The sequence below is a fragment of the Megascapheus bottae genome, chromosome 8, assembly GCF_031878675.1.
Source record: "Megascapheus bottae isolate mThoBot1 chromosome 8, mThoBot2.hap1, whole genome shotgun sequence".
Lineage (NCBI taxonomy): Eukaryota > Metazoa > Chordata > Mammalia > Rodentia > Geomyidae > Megascapheus > Megascapheus bottae.
The window spans coordinates 54,322,642-54,344,798 of NC_143516.1; the positions used below are offsets into that span (position 1 = coordinate 54,322,642).

Consider the following 22,157-nt stretch of genomic DNA (forward strand, 5'->3'; position numbering starts at 1 on the left):
CCACCTGACTAACAGTTCTACTTCTGGCTTTTTGGGGGGCGGTGGGAGGGAGGAGGCCAGTCCTAGAGCTTGAACTCAAGGCCTGAGCACTGCCCTTGGGCTTTCTCAAGGCTTGAGTTCTACCACTTGAGCCACAGCACTACTTCTGGCTTCTCTATATATGTGGTACCAAGGAATCGAACCCAGGTCTTTGTGCATGCTAGGCAAGCACTCTACCACTAGGCCAAACTCCCAGCCCTACTTCTGGCTTTTGTTTGTGTTTGTTGGGGGGCTGGGTCATGGGGCTTGAACTTGGTCTGGGTGCTGTCCCTGAGCTCTTCAGCTCAAGGCTACCACCCTATCCCTGGGCATTGTCCCTGATCTCTTCAGCACAAGGCTACCACCTTACCTTTGAGCCAACCCCCAATTCCCCTTTTCTAGAAGTTAATTGGAGATAAGAGTCTCAGGTCCTTTTGTGCCTGGGCTGGCTTTGAACCTTGATCTTCAGATCTCAGCCTCCTGAGTAGCTGGGATTACAGAAGTGAGCCAGCACGCATGGCTATTTCTGGCTTTTTTGAAGATAAGATTCTCCTGACTTTCCTTCCCTGGCTGGCTCTGAATGGTGATCCTCAGATCCCTGTGTCCCCAGTAGCTAGGAATATAGGCATGAGCCACCAAGCTCATATGTGTGCATTTTAAAGATACTGATTTCAAATATACAATCCAGTGGGAGGAACAGATATAGATATAAAATCACAGAATTTACTAAGTGACAATAAAAAAAATCATCAAACATACAGAAGTCATCTCCTTCCAAAATAATACCTAAAATCCTAAATTTAGCAGTTTTCCCAGTCTATCAACTTTCTCAAAACAGGCATCCATCATTTAAGAATAAAGAGCTACATCTGAGCACAATGGAGCTTATTTGTAATTCAAGCTATGGGGGAGGCTAAGGCAAGAGGATAGAGTTTAAGATTAGCCTGGATAACACAACAAGGCCCCATCCAAAAAAAAAAAGTATACATATAAATAGAATCCTTATCTAAAAATATGACAAAGTTAACACCTCCTTCCTCTTTTCACTCCCCAAACCTTCAGCTCAGAGTTCAAAGACCAACCAACATAATTTAGGCTCAATCTGAATGGTACAGCCATTCAGGAAACTTTTAAGTATGAGGGTAAACTATAATGAAAACCAGCTCCAGTTGGTTCCTTCAGATATCGGAACTCATTTATACTATTTAGTGTGATAGAGCTCAAGTAAATCACTGGAATATAAAAAGTAAAAATGCAGAATTACAAAAGGAGAATCACAGTCTGATCTTATGCTACACTCTTTATAAATGAAGACATTTCTAACCCAAAGTATGTAATCAGATATTAGAAATAAACTTTCCTTAAACTTAGAACTTAAATTTTAAAACTCTTTGAGAAGACATTTACCACCCAGTACCACAAAAAATCTACAATTCACAAGTGTCAATTTCAGATGTCAAACTTACTGGATTGAGCTGGGCACTGGCGGATCACGCCTATAATCCTAGCTACTCAGGAGGCTGAGATCTGAGTATTGTAGTTCAACGCCAGCAGGGCACCAAAATCTGTGACACTCTGATCTCCAAATAACCATCAGAAAACCAAAAGTGGCACTGTGGCTCAAGTACAGTGCTAGCCTTGAGCTCAAGAGCACAGGGACAGTGCCCAGTCCCAGAGTTCAAGCCCCACAACTGACAAAAAAAAAAAACAAACTTATTGGCTTGTACTCACACAGCATATAGACTTATGAAATATCATTACTGGTAAGTCATGTGTCATCCAGTTTAAGAAATGGCATCATATACCAATTCCTAAAATATTATAATTCCATCAAATACAGATCTATAAACTTTTCATTTCAGGTATGAGTTAATGTGTTTTCTCCACATTCTGTCCTAGCCTCACTTTTTAAAATTGAGAGAAGCATATTTTCTTCTATTAAAAAGGATAAATTTTTAAAAATCACTTCTTAATGATTAATAAGCACTTAGACTTCTTTATTCTACTGCATTTAAAAACTGTTCTTCTTGAAGTTTCAATTTAAACTCCTCTCTGATTCTTTCCAGCAACTCTGGTTTAAAAATAATGTCCAATGCAGTCATTGCCAGAGCTTTGGCCACACGCAAAGTGTAGAACTGAGCATCCTGGGATCCTAAAAGGAAGAAAAAGTAAATTAAAATATCTCCGTATACTAAGAATTATTAATTGCTCAGTTTGCCCTTTAATAAACTGTCTCTCCACTGCCCACTAAAATGAAGTCTTTTCTTTTCTTTCTCTGTCTTTTTTTTTTTTTTTTGCCAGACCTGGAGCTTGAGCTCAGGGCCTGAGCATTGTTTTGGGGCTTTCTCAAGGCTAGAGCTCTACCACTTGAGCCACAGCACCACTTCCAGCTTTTTCCTGTATATGTGGTACCGAGGAGTGGGTCTTTGTGCATGCTAGGTAAGCACTCTACCATTAGGCTAAGTATTTTCTTTTTTTTTTTTTTTGCCAGTCCTGGGCTTGAGCTCAGGGCCTGAGCACTGTCCTTGGATTTTCTCAAGGCTAGAGCTCTACCACTTGAGCCTCAGCACCATTTCTGGCTTTTTTCTATGTCTGTGGTACCGAGGAATTGAACCCGGGTCTTCATGCATGCTAGGCAAGCACTCTACTACTAGGCCAAACTCCCGGCCCCTAGGCTAAGTATCTTCTAGGTGACATTAATGGAATGAATTAGTTAGAAAAGTAACTACTGGTAGGGAGAGAGGATGTGCACAGGGTAGACATCTAACAATATTTACCTGCAGCTTCAGTGTATTTTTCAGTATGATTCAAGGCGTTGGATCCAATGTAAAAATATGGATGAATTCCAGGAACCACAAAGGTAACATTTCCAAAGTCAGTAGATCCTTGGACACAAAGAAGAGCATACTTGAGTGATGAAATCATAATCACAATTCGAGTTCTGTGCCCTATAAGAGCAGACATAAAGACCTCTTGGCCAGTGACCCATGTCCTCAGGCCCTCGCTCACGGTGTCTTCTGCCCCTCCAGTCTCCACACAGCACTCAGAAAGGTCTTTCAGACCTGCCCTTGCCCAGAGTTACTCCTACTTGCCCTCCAATAGCACTGTCACCCTTCCTTCCCTTCTGTAGATTTGATGGCCTCCTCCTATCTGCCTTGGAGGGCGCTGTCTCTTAGCTCTTCAGCTCAAGCCTAGCACTCTACAACTTGAGCTGCAATACCACATCTGGTTTTCTGGCAGTTAATTGGAGAGAAGAGTCTCACAGACTTTAGCCTGGGCTGGCTTTGAATGGCAGTCTTCAGATTTCAGCTTCCTGAGAAGCTGGGATTACAGGCACGAGCCACTGGCACCCAGCTCAGAAGCAGTACATTTTTACAGAGCCTCAGAGTCAGGCCTCAGCCTTTACCACATGACGGCAGCTAGCTATGAGCCATTACTTGATGTTTGAAAGTTTTGGTTTAGTTCTGTGTAAAAGTGAGAAATATTCAAAATATAGATGAAGAAGCCAGACATATATACAGCACTTGTGAAGCAGAGCCAAGACTATCTCAAGTTTGAGCCAGGAGTTTGGCCTAGTGGTAGAGTGCTTGCTTAGCATGCATGAAGACTGGGGTTTGATTCCTCGGTACCACATACATAGAAAAAGCTAGAAGTGGTGCTGTAGCTCAAGTGGTAGAGCTTTAGCCTTGAGAAAGCCCAAGGACTGTGCTCAGGGCCTGAATTTAAGCACCAGGACTTGCAAAAAAAAAAGAGTATCTCAAGTTTAAGGCCAGCCCAGGCTGCATAGTGAGGCCCTACCACAAAACAAAACAACACAACCAAAAAGTAAATGGGAATGTGTACAAGGCATTTGGGACTGTGGTAATTCCAGAGAAATGTTAGCTGCTATTTGTTCTCATTCCCTTACCACATATTCTTGTGCAGTCTAATTGTGCAGTATTTGACATATGCCAAAAGTTAGCAACCTGAGTGAGCATAAGGCTTTGTTTTTACTGTGCTTTATTCAACAAATGTTACCATTAGTCATGTGAAAGCTATACATACTGGTAGTTAAAATACTATTTCTTAACTGACTAAGCTTTATAATCTAGTTTTTCAAATATAACTTAGCCAAGTAACCCCATAAACAGAAAACAAAAATTGAAAAGTAATATGACAGAAAATAGTGCAACACTCTGAAAGCCTCTGCTAGAAGAATTTGACCTTACTAGAGGTGAAGTCAGGCTTCCCTAGAAAATCATAGTAGGTGAGAAGGGGATAGATGTGCAAAAGGCCTGCAATGGAAGAGAGCATGAATGCTGAGTGTGCAGATCACCTGGGTAGAGAGGAAGTAAAAATGTTGTTTAAGGTTAAGATAAAAGGATGAATGATGTCAGATCATGTTAAGACTGTTCGATTCCTCCATTCCACATACATAGAAAAAAGCTGGAAAGTGGTGCTGTGGCTCAAATGGTAGAGCTCAAGGACAGTGCTCAGGCCCTGAGTTCAAGCCCCAGGACTGGCTATATATGTATATATATATATGTATGTGTGTGTGTGTGTGTGTGTGTGCATACCTGGAACTGAATCTCAAATAACTAGTATTTTGTGGTCAGATCAAGGACAGATCAACTAAAAAAAATATATATATATATGCATATATTGCTTCTGAAAATACTAAGAATTTGGTGCCAGGAATGGTTCCAGACATGAGATGTACAGGAATGTTAAAGCAGTTAACAGGACGGAGAAAAACTGATTACATATTTTAACATCTTACTTGCGCTAGATCCGACAGTCTGCAAATCATACCCAAGTACAATCACTTTATTTTATTGTTTTTGTCTATTATATAAAGCCCAAACACTGGGTAGATGTGACTAAGTGTCTTCCCTCATATAGCTGGACTTTAGAAACCTGCCAGGGTAAAAGTGCAGGACTATGAAGACTAACTTGACAATAAATTCATGGTCCATGTTCAGTGCTGAACGGAGCAGCCAATGCTGTTCAGAATAACATACAAGCTCTCTGGTGTCCCTGGTAGCTCTCTTTCAGTCCTCTAGCCCATGCCTGCACTACAACAAATCCTAAGAGGATATCTCAGAACTGCTGTCATCTTTCCACAATACTTGTCTATATCTATTTCTCTCAAGAATTGCTTTAAAAAATCTTTTCTTTCACGTTTGCATTTACCCTTTCTGTTTTCCTTTAAGTCTGTCTTTGGAAAGAAAAGATAATATGCTTTGCCAGTCATTGCAGTAGGTAGAAGAGTGAACAGTAGCCATCTGGTCGCACCAGGCTCTGGTTCTTTTCCACTAGACCAGCTGAGTTTGTAACTGCTGGTCTGATGACCACTAAGAAATACTTACCTTATTCCACACTGGCAGCACCTGACATGACAGTCTCCTTACCCTCAGGAATCCTCTGCTGTTTGGGCTTCCATGACAGCTCATGCTAGTTATCTGGCCTTCTCCAGGTCCCTGCCTCTTCTAGATCCTTAAACACTGTTGATCCCAGTGCTTCATCTTTGTTTTCTTCCTCTCTGTACTTGGACAACTAAATCTATACTTAGGTTTTCAATGAATTCCCATACATTGACAAATCTATAATGTCTAACCTACCTATCTTTTGGGGTTCCAGATCCAACAGGCTACTCAACAGGTCTACTTAGAATTCCTAGATTTACTAAGCTAATACTTTACATCATCCCACCTAAGTCTAAACTGCTTTTCCTCTTGGAAGTTTTTTATCTCAGTAAATGACAATGACACCTTAAGGATGAAAAAGGACTTTATGTCAACATTTTATTTCAGTAGATAAGATTTTTAACTTAAAAAATGTTATCAGGGCCGGGAGTTTGGCCTAGTGGTAGAGTTCTTGCCTAGAATGCACGAATACCTGGGTTCAATTTCTCAGTACCACATACATAGAAAAAAAAGCTAGAAGTGGTGCTATGTCTCAAGTGGTAGGGCTCTAGCCTTGAGAAAAGTCCAAGGACAGTGCTCAGGCCCTGAGTTCAAGCCCCACGACTGGCAAACAAAATAGTAAAAAAAAGTTATCATATTCTCATAAAAGAAAATGAAAAACAATCCCAAGTATAATTAAATTCTAATATCTATTTGTTACTCTGTAGAATCTAAAAATGTCCCAGATAACTACGTACTTAGTAACCTGCTTATTGTAAGAATGAATTAAAATTCTATTTTCTATTTTAGTTGCTTATTTAAAAGTTAAAATTCACCAGGTGCTGGTGGCTCACACCTGTAATCCTAGCTACTCAGGAAGTTGAGATCTGAGGATTGCCATTCAAAGCCAGCCCAGGCACTAAAGTACATGAGACTCTTATCTCTAATTAACCACCAGAAAACCAGAAGTGACACTGTTGCTCAAGTGGTAGAGTGCTAGATTTGAGTTGAAGAGCTCAGGGACAGCATCCAGGCCCCGGAGTTCAAGCCCCATGACCAACAAAAAAAAAAAAGAAAAAAAAGAAAGTTAAAATTAAACTGGGCGCCTGTGGCTCACACCAATAATCCTAACTACTCAGGAGGCTAAGATGTGAGGGTCACAATTTGAAGCAAGTCAGGGCAGGAAACTGAAACCCTCCAATAAACTACTGAAAAAAGCTGTAAGTGGCGCTGTGGCTCAAGTGAGCAAAAAAAAAAAAAAAGAAAGAAAGAAAGAAAGAAAGACTTAGAAAAAAATCATATTAAGTAAGCCAGAACCAAAGAAACATGGACTTCATGGTTTCCCTCATTTGTAATATCTAGTATATGTCTAGGATTTTCCTAGCAAAGGATCACACTAGCTCAATAGCATGTACATGATGCAAAGTGAAATGAACTCCAGGATTTGGAAACAATGGGGTTTCTTTCTGTAGTTGCTGTTTTTAATGTATTATGTAAAGTTTGTTTCTTTCTTTCTTTCATTTTTCCCCCTATGGCTTATCCCTTGTCACTGTCTGTGATTTTGGTACCTGGTCTATTGTATATACATTCATTTGAATTAGGGAAGGAAGGGGAACAACAAAATAGTGAGACATAGGAAAAAGGGTGAATCAGTGTAACAACACAACTCACAAGACAATATGTTGGAAATTAACTTTACCACCTGGGGAGGGAGTAGGGAGTCTAGGGGGGAGGTAATAATGTTGGTTAAGAAATGTACTTACTGGGCCGGGAGTTTGGCCTAGTGGTAGAGTGCCTGCCTAGCAAGCATGAAGACCCGGGTTCAATTCCTTGTTACCACATACATAGAAAAAACCAGAAGTGGTGCTGTGGCTCAAGTGGTAGAGCTCTAGCCTTGAGAAAGCCCAAGGACAGTGCTCAGGCCCTGAGTCCAAGCCCAGGACTGGCAAAAAAGAAAAAAAAACCTGTATTTGCTTACTATTTTTGGGGGGATCAGTTGAGGGGCTTGAACTCTGGGGCAGGGCACTGTTCCTAAGAGCTTCAGCTCAAGGCTACTGCTCTATCATTCTACCACTTTTAGCCACAATGCTACTTCTGATTTTCTGGTGGTTAACTGGAGATCAGAGTCTCACAGACTTTTGTGCCTGGGCAGGCTTTGAATGGTGATCCTTTAATCTCAGCCTCCTGAGTACCTAGGATTACAGGCATGAGCCACCTGCACCCAGCTTAATTTTAACTTTTTGTATTCACTACCTTACAAATGTAACTGTAACCCTTCTGTACATCACCCTGACAATAAAATTGAATTACAAAAATAAGTAAATTTTAAAAGTTAAAATAGATGGCTAGCTATTCCTAAAAATAAGTTTGCTAGTAAGATACTAGTTTTTCTAGAGTTCACTAGTTTCTATAATCGTATTTTTTAAGCTATCATTAAAAACTTCCAAAATTGTTTAACCAAAGACGGCATTTCCCTTCCTTAAATAGCTCAATATATAACAAATGCACTTAATTACCTGAAGGGCCATTCAACATTGCATCTTCTGAAATGAATTCTATCCCCAGCTTTTTTCCATTCTCCATATAAGCTTTCCACAGGCTTTTATTGGGGAGAACATTGTAATAATCATGTGCCCCACCTTTTATTTCTACCTAATGGAAAAATCAAAAAAAAAATTGAAACAAAAAACTTTAATTCACAAATTTAAGAGCAGTAATTTTCTTACAAGAAGCTTTTCAAGCAAGAGTACTTTGTCTCTAGATATAAAATTTCTCGAATCTTTTACCTTAAAAACACACTTTTAATACTAAGAGTTCCTAAAATTCTCTCTACTTTATATTGCATATGCAGTGAACCACACAATGTCACCAAGCTCTATACTAGTCAGGAAGTGTCAAATCCAGTTACCTACGTGACTGAGAGCTGTGGGGAAAGCCCAGCAATTTCTACTCTGATGGTAGAGGTTTAAAACCACACTCTGAGGAACTCTGCTTGAGCTTTAAGTTTCTCAAAGAAAAGATGCTTCAGACATCTCCATACAAACTAGCACTGACATTACTGCCTGGCACGAAAAGGGACACTAGGAGAAATGCAGAAGCTTCAGAGCAAAGGGCTGACAATGGTTCTCACTCATGAACACGGATTTACAGACTTTCATTTAAATCAAAATGGGCACTGTACCCCCAAACTGGTAGCAAAAGCTAGTCATAAAATAGTGCAGCATGCATTTCTCCTACTTTTGGCAACATCTAAGGTAGGGTCAATCCACAAGCAAATCAGTCAGTGAAAAAAAAACAAGACACTATTAAAAGATTAAATACAGATTTAAATCTAATAAACACATTAGGTTCAGATCTAACAGTAAAAAGCAGCCCCAGTCCAAACTCTGATTATAATTAACTCTGAAAAGTGCTTACTGTGCACCCTGTAGCCAAAGCTGCAGCTCTGAAGCAATCTTCTGCCTTTTTGGTCAAAACCTGAAGTTCTTTCATTGAAGGTGCACGGAAGTAATAGAGTAACTCAGAATAAGAGGGAATGATATTGGGTTTTACACCACCATTTTTTATTATACCTATAAAAAGAAACAATTTATTGGAATTAAGCTTGGTGATCATTTTTAACTTAATACTCCTATAAAGTTTTTCATCCAACAGTGACAAGAATCCATGAATATTTTAGATGGCATTTAGTTATGGGAAAATACTTTTCGAACATTTACAAACCAGTGAAAACCGGGCGTGGTGGCTCACACCTATAATCCTAGCTACTCAGGAAGCTGAGATCTGAGGATCAAGGTTCAAAGCCAGCTAGGGCACAAAAAGACCTGAGATTCTTATCTCCAATTAACCTCTAGAAAATGTTAAGTGGGGCTTGGCTCAAGGGTAGGGTGGTAACCTTGAGCTGAAGAGCTCAGGGACAGTGTCCAGGCTGAGTTCAACCCCATGACCCACAACAAGAAAAAAAAAAAAAACAATGAAGATCAAAGATCCAAACCTTCAAAACACACATTTATTAGAACTACACAGAATGAAGATTCATCTAGCCAAAGTAATAAAATGATTCACAAAATCTAATTTCATACGATCTACTTTAAAATATCTATTGTTCCTTTTAAAGAAGTTAAGGGGGGAAAATTGATAAAAGTACAATTAGAAAGTGACTTCAACTTACAAAAAAAAATCAGGCAAAGAATATATATAAAACAATGTACTAAATCACAAGGAAATAAAAACGAAATGTGTGCTCTTCAGACAATACTTTATTACTGTATTTATATTATGGCAGTAGTACATGTAAATATTTGGTGTTGGTGGTGGCCATGGGACTTGAACTCTGGGCCTGGGTGCTGTCCCTGAGCTCTTCAACTCAAGGCTACCACCCTACCCCTGGGCCTGGGCACTGTCCCTGAGCTCTTCAAGCTCACCCTACCCTTTGAGCCACAGTCCCACTTCCCATTTTCTAGTGATTAATTGGAGGTAAGAGTTCCACATTCTTTAGTGCCCAGGCTGGCTTTGAACTATGATCCTCACATGTAAGTCTCCTGAGTAGCTAGAATTACAGGCATGAGCCATCACACCCAACTAATGTAACAGAATTTAATAACAGTGGGAGAGAGATAGCTGTACTCATTGCCTGTAACAGGAGAAACATGAGTGGTGACTCAAGGTCTGAGGTAGCCCTGGGCAAAAATATAAGATCTTATCCAAAAATATCCACTTAAACAAAAAGGGGTCGGAATATGGCTCAAGTTGTAAATCATCTGCTAGCAAACACAAGGCCCTGAGTTCAAAACCTCAATAGTACTTTAAGAAAAAAAAAAGCCAGAGCTCATGCCTATTGTCCTAGGAGGCAGTAATTTGAAGTTTGAAGCCAGCCTTTGCAGAAAAGTCCTTGAGACTTCATTTCCAGAATGAAAAATGCCAGACTGGAGATGTGGATGAAGTGGTAAAGCACTAGCTGTAAACAAGTAAGCCAAGGGAAGCATAAGGACTCAAGTTCAAACCCTGTTATTAGCATCAAAAACTAAGAGACAGCATATCAGGTACAGTGGTTCAAGTCTGCAATATTTGCTACTTGGGAGGCAGAAATGATAGCATCATGACTCACTCTAGTCTAGGCAAAAAATAAACTCATAAGAGTCTACGTTGATCAATAACTGGTACAGTGGCCACGTTTATCATCCCAGCTATACAGCAAGCACAATGACTACTTATGAGGGTACAGGTTTGTCATCCCTGTGACATGGGACAAACAGGAGGACCACAGTCCAGGCTACTCAGGTATAAACAAGACTTTATCTCAAAAGTAACCAAAAGGGCTGGCAAAGAGGTTCAAGTAGCAAAATAACTCAAGCAGTAAGTGCCAGCCTAGCAAGTATGAAGTACTAAACTCAAAGCCCAGTAACGCTCAAAGACCAAACCTTTTCCTTACAAAAATATGACATTTATGTAGTCTTCCTATTGATAGCTTATTCTGTTAAATAAATTTCTGAAAAATCTATTTAAAATGGTTAAAATACCCATATGCAGCATATATTATGTTTCCAATCCTTTAAAAAAAAAATCAAATAGGGGACAGGAGTGTGGCCTAGTGATAGAGTGCTTGCCTAGCATGCGCAAAAAACCCTGGGTTTGATTCCTCAATACCACATAAATTGAAAAGGTAGAAAGTGGTGCTGTGGCTCAAGTGGCAGGGTACTAGCCTTGAGCAAAAGTACTCAAGGACAGTGCCCAGGCCCTGAGTTCAGGCCCTAGGACTGGCAAAAAAAAATTAAATAAATAAATTATATTGTGTTGAAATATGTCATCATGTTATGCAAAGTATTAGACAGTACTACCATGAACTCTCCAGGTTGGTTTCATCTGATGCCGCAACACAGACAGATTGTTGTAGGCAAGAACAGCAGCATCCAAGGCATTAACTCCTTCCCAGGGGTAAGCAGCAGCATGAGACGCTTTCCCATAGTATTTCACAGTCACACTAGGAGGCAAACGATCATTGAAAACTACTTCTGAAGTTTAATGCATCACAACAAACTTGTAAGAGTTTAGGATAATTAGTTCACATATATATCATATACAGCATACATGGTATATATGTAGATGTTATATACATATATACATATAACATACATATATACATGTTTTAATCACCATTATCTTGAAACTAGAATTTCATCAAAATGCCAATACTGCAAAATGGAAAAGTCCTGTATGAAAATAGCTTTGGTACTATTTTTCCAAATTCAAATCTACATAACTAAAGAACCGTAAACTATTACAAAAAATGCTAAAGGTCATTTTATGTTTGCAGTATTTAGAAACAAAGTATTTTCAAGGCAAACTGTTTAGTTTTTTGTTTTTTGTTTTTAATTGTTTGGGTAATGTATAGAGGGGTTACAGTTACATTCACCAGATAGTAGGTGCATTACTTCTCACAAATTGATACCCCTTCTCATGTTTTTGTCCCCATTTCCCTCTCCCCACCCCCTCCCAATCATCTTGTTTTTCCTCCCTTTCCTTTCCTATTTCAAAAAGACAAATCAGCATATATACAACACACCAGGTAACAAAGTTAGATACAGTAACAATATGAGATTAACCAAATGACAAAAAAAGAGAAGAGAAATAACACAGTACATTAAGAACAACAATCAGACAAGATAAAGCTCCTTTCCATATCCTAGAGATTCTTTCCTTTAGTGTCATCCTATATGACCTTATGTATGTAGGTTTTGCGCTATTGTAATCCTCTGCTAGGAGAGTTCTAGATGTGTACTAATTATTACAAATGAGGGAAACCAATGAGCCTATGTTCCTTTGGGTCTGGCTTCACTTAATGATTTTTTCCAAGCCTTCTCATTTCCTTACAAAAGGGCGATGTCATTCTTTCTGATGGCAGCATAGAATTTCATTGTATATAAGTACCACATTTTCTTGATTGAATCATCTACTGAGGGGCATCTGGGTTGGTTCCATATCTTTGCTATGGTAAATAGTGCTGCAATAAACATCGTTGTGCTAGTGGCTTTAGTATGCTCTTGTTTCTGGACATTTGGGTAAATGCCAAGTAGTAGAATTGCTGGGTCATAGGGGAGCTCTATTTAGTTTTTTAAAAGCAAAGTCTAGCCTTAGGTACTAGTGACTACTCAGGAGGCTGAGACCTGAGGATCACCATTCACAGATAGCCAGGGCAGCAAAGTCTGTGAGACACCAATCTCCAATTAACCACCAAAAAAAAGCTGGAAGTGGAGTTTTGTCACTTAAGTGACAGAGCACTAGCCTTGAGCACAAAAGCTCAGAGACAGCTCAAAATCATCATCAAAATAAATGAATAAATAAATAAAACCAGACACCCTCCCCCATACACACACAAGTTAGAACAATATATTGAGGTAATTCTTCAGGAACAAAACCTTCCTTCAAATTTTAATTTAGAAATGGATGCAGTGGGGTGGTACAACCTGTAACCTCAGCATCAGGGAAGCTAAGGCAGAAAGATCTCAAATTTGAGGCCAAACAGAAAAAAAAATAATTTATGCAGGTAGCTACTTATGCAATTCATCCAAATAGTGTTGAAAGGATAAGCCAGACCCTAAGAAAACTGGGGCCAAGGAAGCTGATCAAGAGTAAAAAGCTTAAATCTAACTCTTGTAGGCTAGGAAGCCCAGGGATAGCTACAGGCCCCTGCCAGAGGAATCAGCAGGCATTTCTAATCCTTAACGTTCAAGCATAATGTATTACCTCTGAAACCAAAGTTAAGCCTTCCAGTTTTCACAATGCCAATTCCTAGCAATGACAGTAGGGATACCAAACAGTTAAAATGTTCAACCTCTAAAATCAAAGCTCTAGTAACAGATGACACTTGAATACAATCACTGCTGGGATGGTTCTGTTATTATTGCCAAGTGCCCAAGCTACACAATGAAAGACACTTCAGTAGCTGGGACATGTAGACCAGGAGCTACTAAAGAGACCACACAACTATCTATGATGGTTAAAATTTCCAGTTTAATAAGGCACTGGTGGCTCTCGCCTGTAATCCTAGCTACTCAGGAGGCTGAGATCTAAGGATCAAGGTTCAAAGCCAGCCCGGGCACAAAAGACCATGAGACTCTTATCTCCAATTAACTACCAGAAAACCGGAAGTGGCACTGTAGCTCAAAGTGGTAGAGCGCTAGCCTTGAGCTACAAAGCTCAGAGACAGTGCCCAGGCCTAGAGTTCAAGCCCCACAACCAACACCCCCCCCAAAAAAAAAAATTTCTAGTGTACAAACTCAAGCCACTTCAATGATACAAGCGTCTAGGTACCAAGAAAGTGAGTTCCTCAATATTCTCTTTTTTGCTGTTGTTGTTGTCCATCCTGGGGCTTGAACTTGGCCTGGATGCTGTCCCTGAGCTCTTCAGTTCAAGGCTACCACTCTACCCCTTGAGCCACAGCGCCACTTCGGCTTTCTACTGGGTTAATTGGAGATAAGAGTCTCATGGTCTTTAGTGCCTGGGCTGGCTTTGAACTGAGATCCTCAGATCTCAGCATCCTAAGTAGCTAGGATTACAGGCATGAGCCACCATGCCTTTCAATATTCTCTTTTTTAGGACATAATCTAGCCTCTCTGCAAAGAACCAAATTAAAATAAATGAAAGAGAAGTACATTTTCTTCACAAAACTAATAGAGTGTGCACTAAAAACTCAAACCCAGAGCTTCATGCATGCTAGACAAGCACTCTACCACTAAGCCACATTCCCAGCTAGTCATTCCTATGCTTTTTATACACTCTTTGACTAGTTCAATTATAAACACCATAAGAAATCTCAATTAGAAGGGGCTTGGCCCAATATCATTCAATGTAAATAAACATATTACATAATTATCGTTCAATTTACCTTTTTGCTTTTTTAGTGGGTAAGGAGAAAGGGTTTCGGGTTGCTAATGCTGCTCTAAACTTATGGCCCAAGTGAGCAAGTGATCTTACCACCTCAGCCTTGCAAGTCACTGACACTACAGGGCAGGTAGGGATGAATGCTATCTCACCCTGCTCTTCTTCCTGAATTCTACAATTACAGGTATTCACCCCCACGCTCAGCTCACTTTAGTTCTTAAATGGATAAATGTGGAGTCTTAGTCTCTGGCTTAGATATCAAAGTTATCTACGTCTGTTTTCCTTGTTTTCAAGTCTTCAATTGGAGTACTTACTCATGTTCAGCCACATCCAGTAGATAAGCGGCATTCTCTTGGGATGGATGGGCCATAAAAACAACATCAAAGTCTTTAAAAGCACCTGCTTCAATCAAATCAATTTTGCCACCACCATCTTCTTCTGCAGGGGTACCCAGGACAATTATCTACAAGGAAGTATCTATGTCAGAGCCAAACACAGTAACAAGTCCTAGCAAAAAAATAGCAAACAGGTTCTCTTAGGTATGAGTTCCCAATCTACATTTATGTCCTTCACTATGAACCGAGGTTTTGTTTGTTTAAATTTTTACAGTGGGCATAAATATATACAGTGCTAAAATTAATCAGAAAAATTTAATTTGTATTTTTATTCATTTGGTGCAAAGTATATATTAGAGATAATATAGGAAGCTTTCTCAAATATTATAACTCTCCTGTATTTAATGACAAAGATGGAAAAAGCTGACTCCTGCATACTTAGTTCTTCAAACTTCATTAGGAGGTATTTGTTAAAGCTTCTCCATGGCTGAGTCTTTTTCCCAAATGTATACAATCATTCCCAAACACCTTAATGAAAAGGAACTTTGAATAATGTGTTAGGTCTCCTCACAACAACCCTGTGAGGTAGGTGAGTGCAAGGATGTAACTTCAGGGAGGTGGTCCTGGGGACAGTGAAGCAGCTTGCCCCTTGTCTCAGAACTATCTTCAGAGGGAATAGGATTATCTCAGATGGCTGGCCTAACCTTCAGGCCCAATTCTGATTCTACCAGATTCAATTCAAGCTACCTTCTTTAAAAGTCTTAACTCAATCCTTTATGGAGCGGATTAATAACGATGTGTTAAAAACGGCCAACTAGTACACAAACTTACTAATTCGATTCCACCAGTTCAACCAGGCAGATTTATTGGTCACCAAACACCTAATTAAACAAAAGAAAACTTTACAGAATAAACATTTCACTTTGATATTTAAGGTTAACTTCTTCAAACAGTTTTAAAAAGGAAAAGTATCAACTAATATGTTTTCATGGTAAAATCTATGCACAACGAAAACAAGCTTGAAAAAGTTTTGGTTTGCAAAAAGGTCAACTTAAAATACATTACCAGGTAAGATAAGCAAGTTAACTTTGCTGGGAACCATTTGAAACTATAAGTTGATGTCTCTTTCCAAGACCAGCCTTCTTTAGAGTTAAAAAGCTGTTCCTTACTGGATCGTTGGCTCAAAGAATATGAACCTTTCACATACCCAGGTAAAGCTCCAGGGTTGAGTGCAAAGGTTAAAGAACAGGAAACCTAACCAAACACAAAAGCAAGTCCCCAGAGGCAGAAAAGAAAAAGTAGCTTAAAAGAGAAAAAGCCCCAAGAGGAGATCTGTTGTGATAAAACCAAAAAGGTTACTGAGGTGGGAAAAAGTTCGCTAAAGAGTATTAAAATAAAAACATTTGTCTTCTCCTTAACCTGAATGATGATGATTGAATCTTAGCTCACAGAATGAAGCATATCTGGAAAGACAGAGTAACACAAGATTAAACTTGCCTATGGCAAACATAAACCACATCCCCCAATGTAAGACTTGAGATTATGTCTCTAAGTTGTAACATAAAAATTAAGACTTCAATGGGGCTTTGGCTCAAGGGTAGGTTGGTAGCCTTGAGTTGAGCTCAGGGACAGCACCCAGGCCTAGTTCAAGCCCCATGACCCACAAAAATAATAATAATAATTATAAAAATTAAGACTTCAGAATGAACTCATCTCCCTAGCATACATGCATTTGTTTCTGCATTATTTATGTACATTTCCAGAGGTCTGGATGTCCTGAAGACTGAAAACTGCTTATCCAAGCACCAAAAAAATATCCAAACTGCCGGCCACCAAAAAAAAAAAAAAAAAAAAAAAAAAAATCGGAGTCTATAAATGATTTCTTGTTCCAAAAAGACAAAAACAAAACAATCAAACAAAGCCCTCAACTTTCTCCAGAGATCACACAACCCTGCCAGCAAATTACAGTTGCCTCATAGTTACCAAAAATAACTGGCAAGGAAAACCAGGCTTGGTTCTACGTTCTGGGCTAGGCGAGGGGCTGGTGAGATGGCAAACTCCGGGGAAACAACCTGCGGGGCGTCGCGTGTACGCGACACGGACCCCACACTCCTGCAGACCCCGTCCAGCCTCGGGGCGGAGGCGAGGGCGGGGCGCCCGCTCGGCCCTCCGGGACGGAGGGGCACGGCCACCCCGGCCCCGCTCACCTTCACGGGCGGAGGCGGCCCGGGCAGGCCCTCCAGGGCGCCCCGCAGGCCGAGCGCGGCCCCCGCGCCGGCCTCGGCGATGAGGTTGTGGCCGCACGCGTGGCCGATGTCCGGCAGCGCGTCGTACTCGCAGAGGAAGCCCAGGTGCAGCGCGCGCGGCGCGGCGGCCGGCCCGCGGGGCCCCGGCGGCTCCCACTCGGCGCGGAAGGCGGTGGGCAGCTGGTAGTGCGGCTGCACCACCCAGGAGGCGGCCGGAGGCTCCCGCTCGAAGAAGCGAGTCAGCACGTCGTGGGCCCGATGCTCCTCGTACGCCAGCTCCGGCTCGCTCCAGATGGCGTGGCTCAGGGCCCCCAGCCTCTCGGCCGCCTCGTCGATGCGCTCGGCTGCGCGCAGCTTCAGCAGCTCCAGCAGCTCCACCTCGGAGCGGCTGTCGCACAGGCCCCCCTCCACCGACCGCTCTTCCCCGGGTCTCATTCCGGCTCGCAGTCCGCGAGCCTCAGCTGTCGGCTCGCGCTCCCGATAGCAGGCTGAACTCCGCGACTGCGCATGCGCTCAGGGCCCCAGAGCCCCTCCCCCTGCCCCGCCCCCTGAACTCCGCGAGTGGTCCGCCGCTTCCAGAGGGGCGGGGCTTGGGGTGTGTCTGGCAGGTTCTGGCTCTCTGGGCGACAGGATGATGTGCGTGTGCTCCAAAGTCTATTACTTTCCCACGTTGTTTATTTCCCAAAGCAGCCGAAATGAACACTTTGGGGAGATTGGTTTTTTTTGTTTGTTTCTTTGGGGATTTTTTTCGTCGGTCGTAGGCTCTGTCCCTACGCTTTTCAGCTCAAGGCTAGCTCCCTATCACTTGAGCCACAATGCCACTTCCAGTTTTCTGGTGGCTAACTGGAGATAAAGAGTCGCACCGACTTTCTCGTGCTCAAGCTGGCTCGGATCCTCAGATCTCAGCCCCCAGAGTAGCTAGGATTACAGGCGTGAGCCACCAGCACCCAGCTGAAAAGAACAGTTTTGAAAAAGATTATTACTTTTTTTCCAGAAATAATAAAAACATCGGGCTATAGACTCAAGTACATGTAAGCATTCTAGTGCTGCCCCTACTTTTTCCTCGTAAGGTATCATGTACCTTTGCAGTTTTCTCTTTTTAAGTAAAAACCAATGCCTTAGAAGACCACCTGGGTTATATAGAAAGCTCTCCCTATACATTAGATATTATGGTCCATCTGAACAGAGTAGAACTCAGAATTAACTAATTATTGATCCAGGGCTTGAACTTCGGACCTGAGAGCTATGCTTGAATTCTTTTGATCACGAGCTCCAGAGCATCAGTCTACCACATTGGGCCACAGTGCAACTTCTGGTTTTCTGGTGGTTAATTGGAGATAAGGACCTCATGGATGTACCTGCTGAGCCTGGCTTTGAACGGTGATCTTCAAGATCTAAGCCTCCTGTCAGGGGTGAGTCACCAGTCCCCAGCTTAAAATGGATTTTTAAAAATCCACAGCCACTTAGCTGATAGCCTCTGGCTCATGCTATAATTTTAGTTTCTCTGTAGGCCAAGATCTGAGGATAAATGTTGTGAAGCCAGACCAGACAGGAAAGACCATCAGACTCTTATATCCACAGGTAGAGTTATGGCTCTAGTGTCAGAGTGCCACCTTTGAGCAAGTAAAGCTAAGGGACAGGGCCCAGGCCCAGAGTTGAAGGCCCAGTACACACACACACACCCCACATACAGACCCAAAACCATTTAGAAGTCTGAGGCAGCAGAATGTTTAGTTTGAGGCCAAAACTGGTCCACACAGCAAGATCCTGTCACAAATAAAATAAAAATTAAAAAGATTTAAAACATAGAATATAGAAAACCAAAAAGTTAAGCAAAAGATTTGTATTAATATTCATGCTATTTCTGTTGAGATGAAGTTATTTTGAATAACAGCAGTTTCAAAAGAAAACATACGACTACTTTTTTTGTCAGTCCTGGGCTTGAGTTCAGTGCCTGAGCACTGTCCTTGGACTTTCTCAAGGCTAGAGCTCTACCACTTGAGCCTTACCACCACTTCTGGCTTTTTTTTTTCTAGGTATGTGGTACCAAGGAATTGAACCCGGGTCTTTGTGCATGCTAGGTAAGCACTCTACCACTAGGCCAAACTCTTAGCCCCATATGACGACTTTTATTTAGAATTGTAATGGAATTCAAGTAACATGATAGGTTACAGCAAATGTTCACATTATAACCAGGTTTTAAATTACCCAGTGAAGAAATTGAAGATGTCATATTCTTTCTTTTTCTCCAGAGTAAGACATAATGTCTGAAAAACTACTTCCACTGTTCAAGTTTCTATTCTGAGTTTTCCACATATTGAAAGCTTCACCTCTTCCTACTCTTCTAACTCATTCCTTAATTTGCCACAACTGGATTAAGACAAGATATATTTATGTAAAAAAGTCAGATATACCATTTGAAAATAAGTATAAAGGAAGCTAGCACGCAGGAAGACTATAAACTTCTATCTTACTACTTTATTATGCTACATGTGAATGTGACAGTAGAACTTGAACACCTTATCTGAAACTCTACCTTCCAGACATAATATAAATGTAATATTAGATTCCTGGACCCACTCAGCTGTACTTAATAAATCTTACTCTCTTAAAACCTTCCCTGTATCTATGAGATTCAGAGAGTTAGCTAAAAACCACGGCTCTTACAGAGTAAAAACAAGTGACATTCATAGAGTATTGTAAGCCAAGCACTATTACAAGTGCCTGTCTTAACACATGTCTTAACAGGTGTTTGGCATATCTTAACATACCCAACCCCCATCCTTACTCATGAGGTTGTTAATGGGATTGTTTACCTTCATTTCACAGAGTGCCCAGGGTTACACAGCTGGTAGACTTGTTGTTATACAGGAGAAGTGCAGCCATCATACTTTATTACTTGTGTAAATAGACATGTAAGCCCTCAAATGTATCTACAGTAAATCTATTCACACCAGAACCTGCAACAATCACTCATCTGGAATACATTTTACTGCAGGACTTCTGCCTACTGATATCAATGGAGTCCGTGGGGCAGTACTAAACAACCACAGGGAAAAGCCGCCTAAATTTTACATGCTGCTGTTATTGATATTGTTACCAATTAACAGAAGGGATTTGGGTCTGAGATAAACTAAAAGTTTTGTAAAGTCCGAGAATTCCAGAAACATTCCTTAGCTTAAATAGCTTGACTTGATGCCTGGCTGAATGCTCGTATAAGGGGGAGAGTAGTACAGCAGAGAAAAAAGAGGACACATCACTGGAGTTTTTACTGTTAACAGTTGAGTAGATGGAAAAGTCATTAAAAGAAATAGAAGTGATGGCAGAATGAAAATCAAAGTGACGTGGATAGGCCATATGAAGAGGAGGTGGACACAACTATCTAAGAAGAGACTGGTGAGCTAGTCTATGAATAATGCGTATACCGAGAGGAAAATTACATGATCCAGGGAGTAAATGATGGGGGAGAAAGGTCTAAAGCTTCAGAAGTAAACCTGGAGAGGGGCCGGGAGTGTTGCCTAGCATGCACAAAGTCCTAGATTGAATTCCTTGGTACCACATACACAGAAAAAGCTGGAGGTGATGCTGTGGCTCAAGTGGTAGAGAAAGCTCAAAGACAGTGCTCAGACCATGTGTTCAAGTCCCAGGACTGGCAGAAGAAGGAGGAGAAGGAGGAGTGTGAGGGAAGGGGCGACAGGGGAAGCAGAAGAGGAAGAGGAGACTTGGAGAATAAAAACAAAAACGAGGAAAACTGCAGCAGATTCTTACATGCATTCGATAACATTCTATTACAATTTGTTTTTAAGTGTTGTTTTGTTTTTCTCAAATGACTCATAAAGTGAAAGTAGCTATTTTAAAGCCTTGAAGCTCCCTTTGGCTTCCTTCCATCTGCCGGTAAGATTAGCTGCTCTGTTCTCCATAGTCATTCCTGGAAATGAGGACAGACAAGCTTGTTTGACACCCTGATTGGTCATGGCCTGTGCACAAAAGAGGACATACACATCTCACCTCATGAGGGATCAATTTTTTCTCAAAAACTTGTGATTGCTCCACCACTTCTATTAGCCTAGAATCTACATCTTGAGCCCAAGGTGGTACTTGAGGGTCCTTTGAAAGATCCCTATGCTGATTTCACAGGCTATGCTTGCATACCATGGATAATAATTAGATTTACTGGGCTGGACATCAGTGGCTCACACTGATCCTAGCTACTCAGGAGGCGGAGATCTGAGGACTGTGTTTCAAAGCCAGTCCAGTCCAGAAAGTTCATGACACTCTCCCATTAACTACCAAAAGAGCTGGAAGTAGAGCTGTGGCTCAAGTGGTAAAGTACAAGCCTTGAACAAAAAATGTTCAAGCATCCAGGCCTTGAGTTCAAGCCGTAGGACTGGCACATTCACACAAAAAAATTATCTTTACTAAAGATTCACTTCCCTAACTTTTGATGGGACATATTTCAAAATTGCTAGCAATAATGGTTAATGTAAGTAGATGGTCGGTCACAGGATGCTTAAAATCTTCAAGGCACTCTATGGAAAGAAAATTTTGTAAAAGACATGATAGGAAGAGTTGTTTGTGATCTGAAAACTAATAAGTAAACATCTAGTAATGAGAAGCAACATAGAAGATAAAGTTGAGAGCAAACCAGAAATTTCCAATGAAACCCATTAAGAAAATACTATGTTCCTAAGTATAAAGTGCCTAAGATTATTCTACTCATAGTAGCTGACATTACAGGCATGTGTCCCTGAACCTGGCAAGTTATTAATCTTTTTTTGGGGGGGCGGGGTGTCCTGAGGCTTGAACTCTGGTCTGATGGCTGTCCCTGAGCTCTTTAGCTCAAGGCTACTGCCCTACCCTTGAGCCATAGCCCACTACCCATTTTTTGGTGATTAATTGGAGCTAAGAGTCTCACAGCTTTGTATTGCTCAGGCTGGCTTTGAACTGTGATCCTCAGATCTCAGCCTTCTGAGTAGCTAGGATTACAGGGGTGAGCCACCACACCCGGCTAAGGTATTAATCCTTTTGAGTAATAAACTTGAAGTTATTAACGTGTACATAAGTACCTAGGATAAAGTTTAACACACTAAGAAATTATCAATGATAACAATAACTAAATAGAATAATTATAACAATATGCTATATATTGTACTATATTAAAACTTGTTTATTGTTTGGAATTTTCCATTTAATATTTTCATACTGTTCAGGTAATTGAAACCATGGAACAAATCTCAAATAAGGGAAGACTATACATGTAATCACTTGGAAGGGTACCTGGCATACAGTCATAC

General features: G+C 40.9%; 1 protein-coding gene across 1 annotated transcript; it reads right to left on the reverse strand.

Annotated features, from left to right (window-relative positions):
* Positions 1-28: 28 nt before the first annotated feature.
* On the reverse strand, positions 29-17,338 carry Pm20d2 (peptidase M20 domain containing 2). The gene is made up of 7 exons (XM_090338438.1): positions 16,825-17,338; positions 14,597-14,745; positions 11,240-11,382; positions 8,820-8,974; positions 7,919-8,054; positions 2,796-2,903; positions 29-2,170 (listed from the first exon to the last, which is right to left on the reverse strand). Exons 1-7 carry the CDS (start codon positions 17,296-17,298, stop codon positions 2,016-2,018), a joined length of 1,320 nt encoding a protein of 439 aa, XP_090194564.1. The 5' UTR covers positions 17,299-17,338; the 3' UTR covers positions 29-2,015.
* Between the last annotated feature and the right edge of the window lie 4,819 nt (positions 17,339-22,157).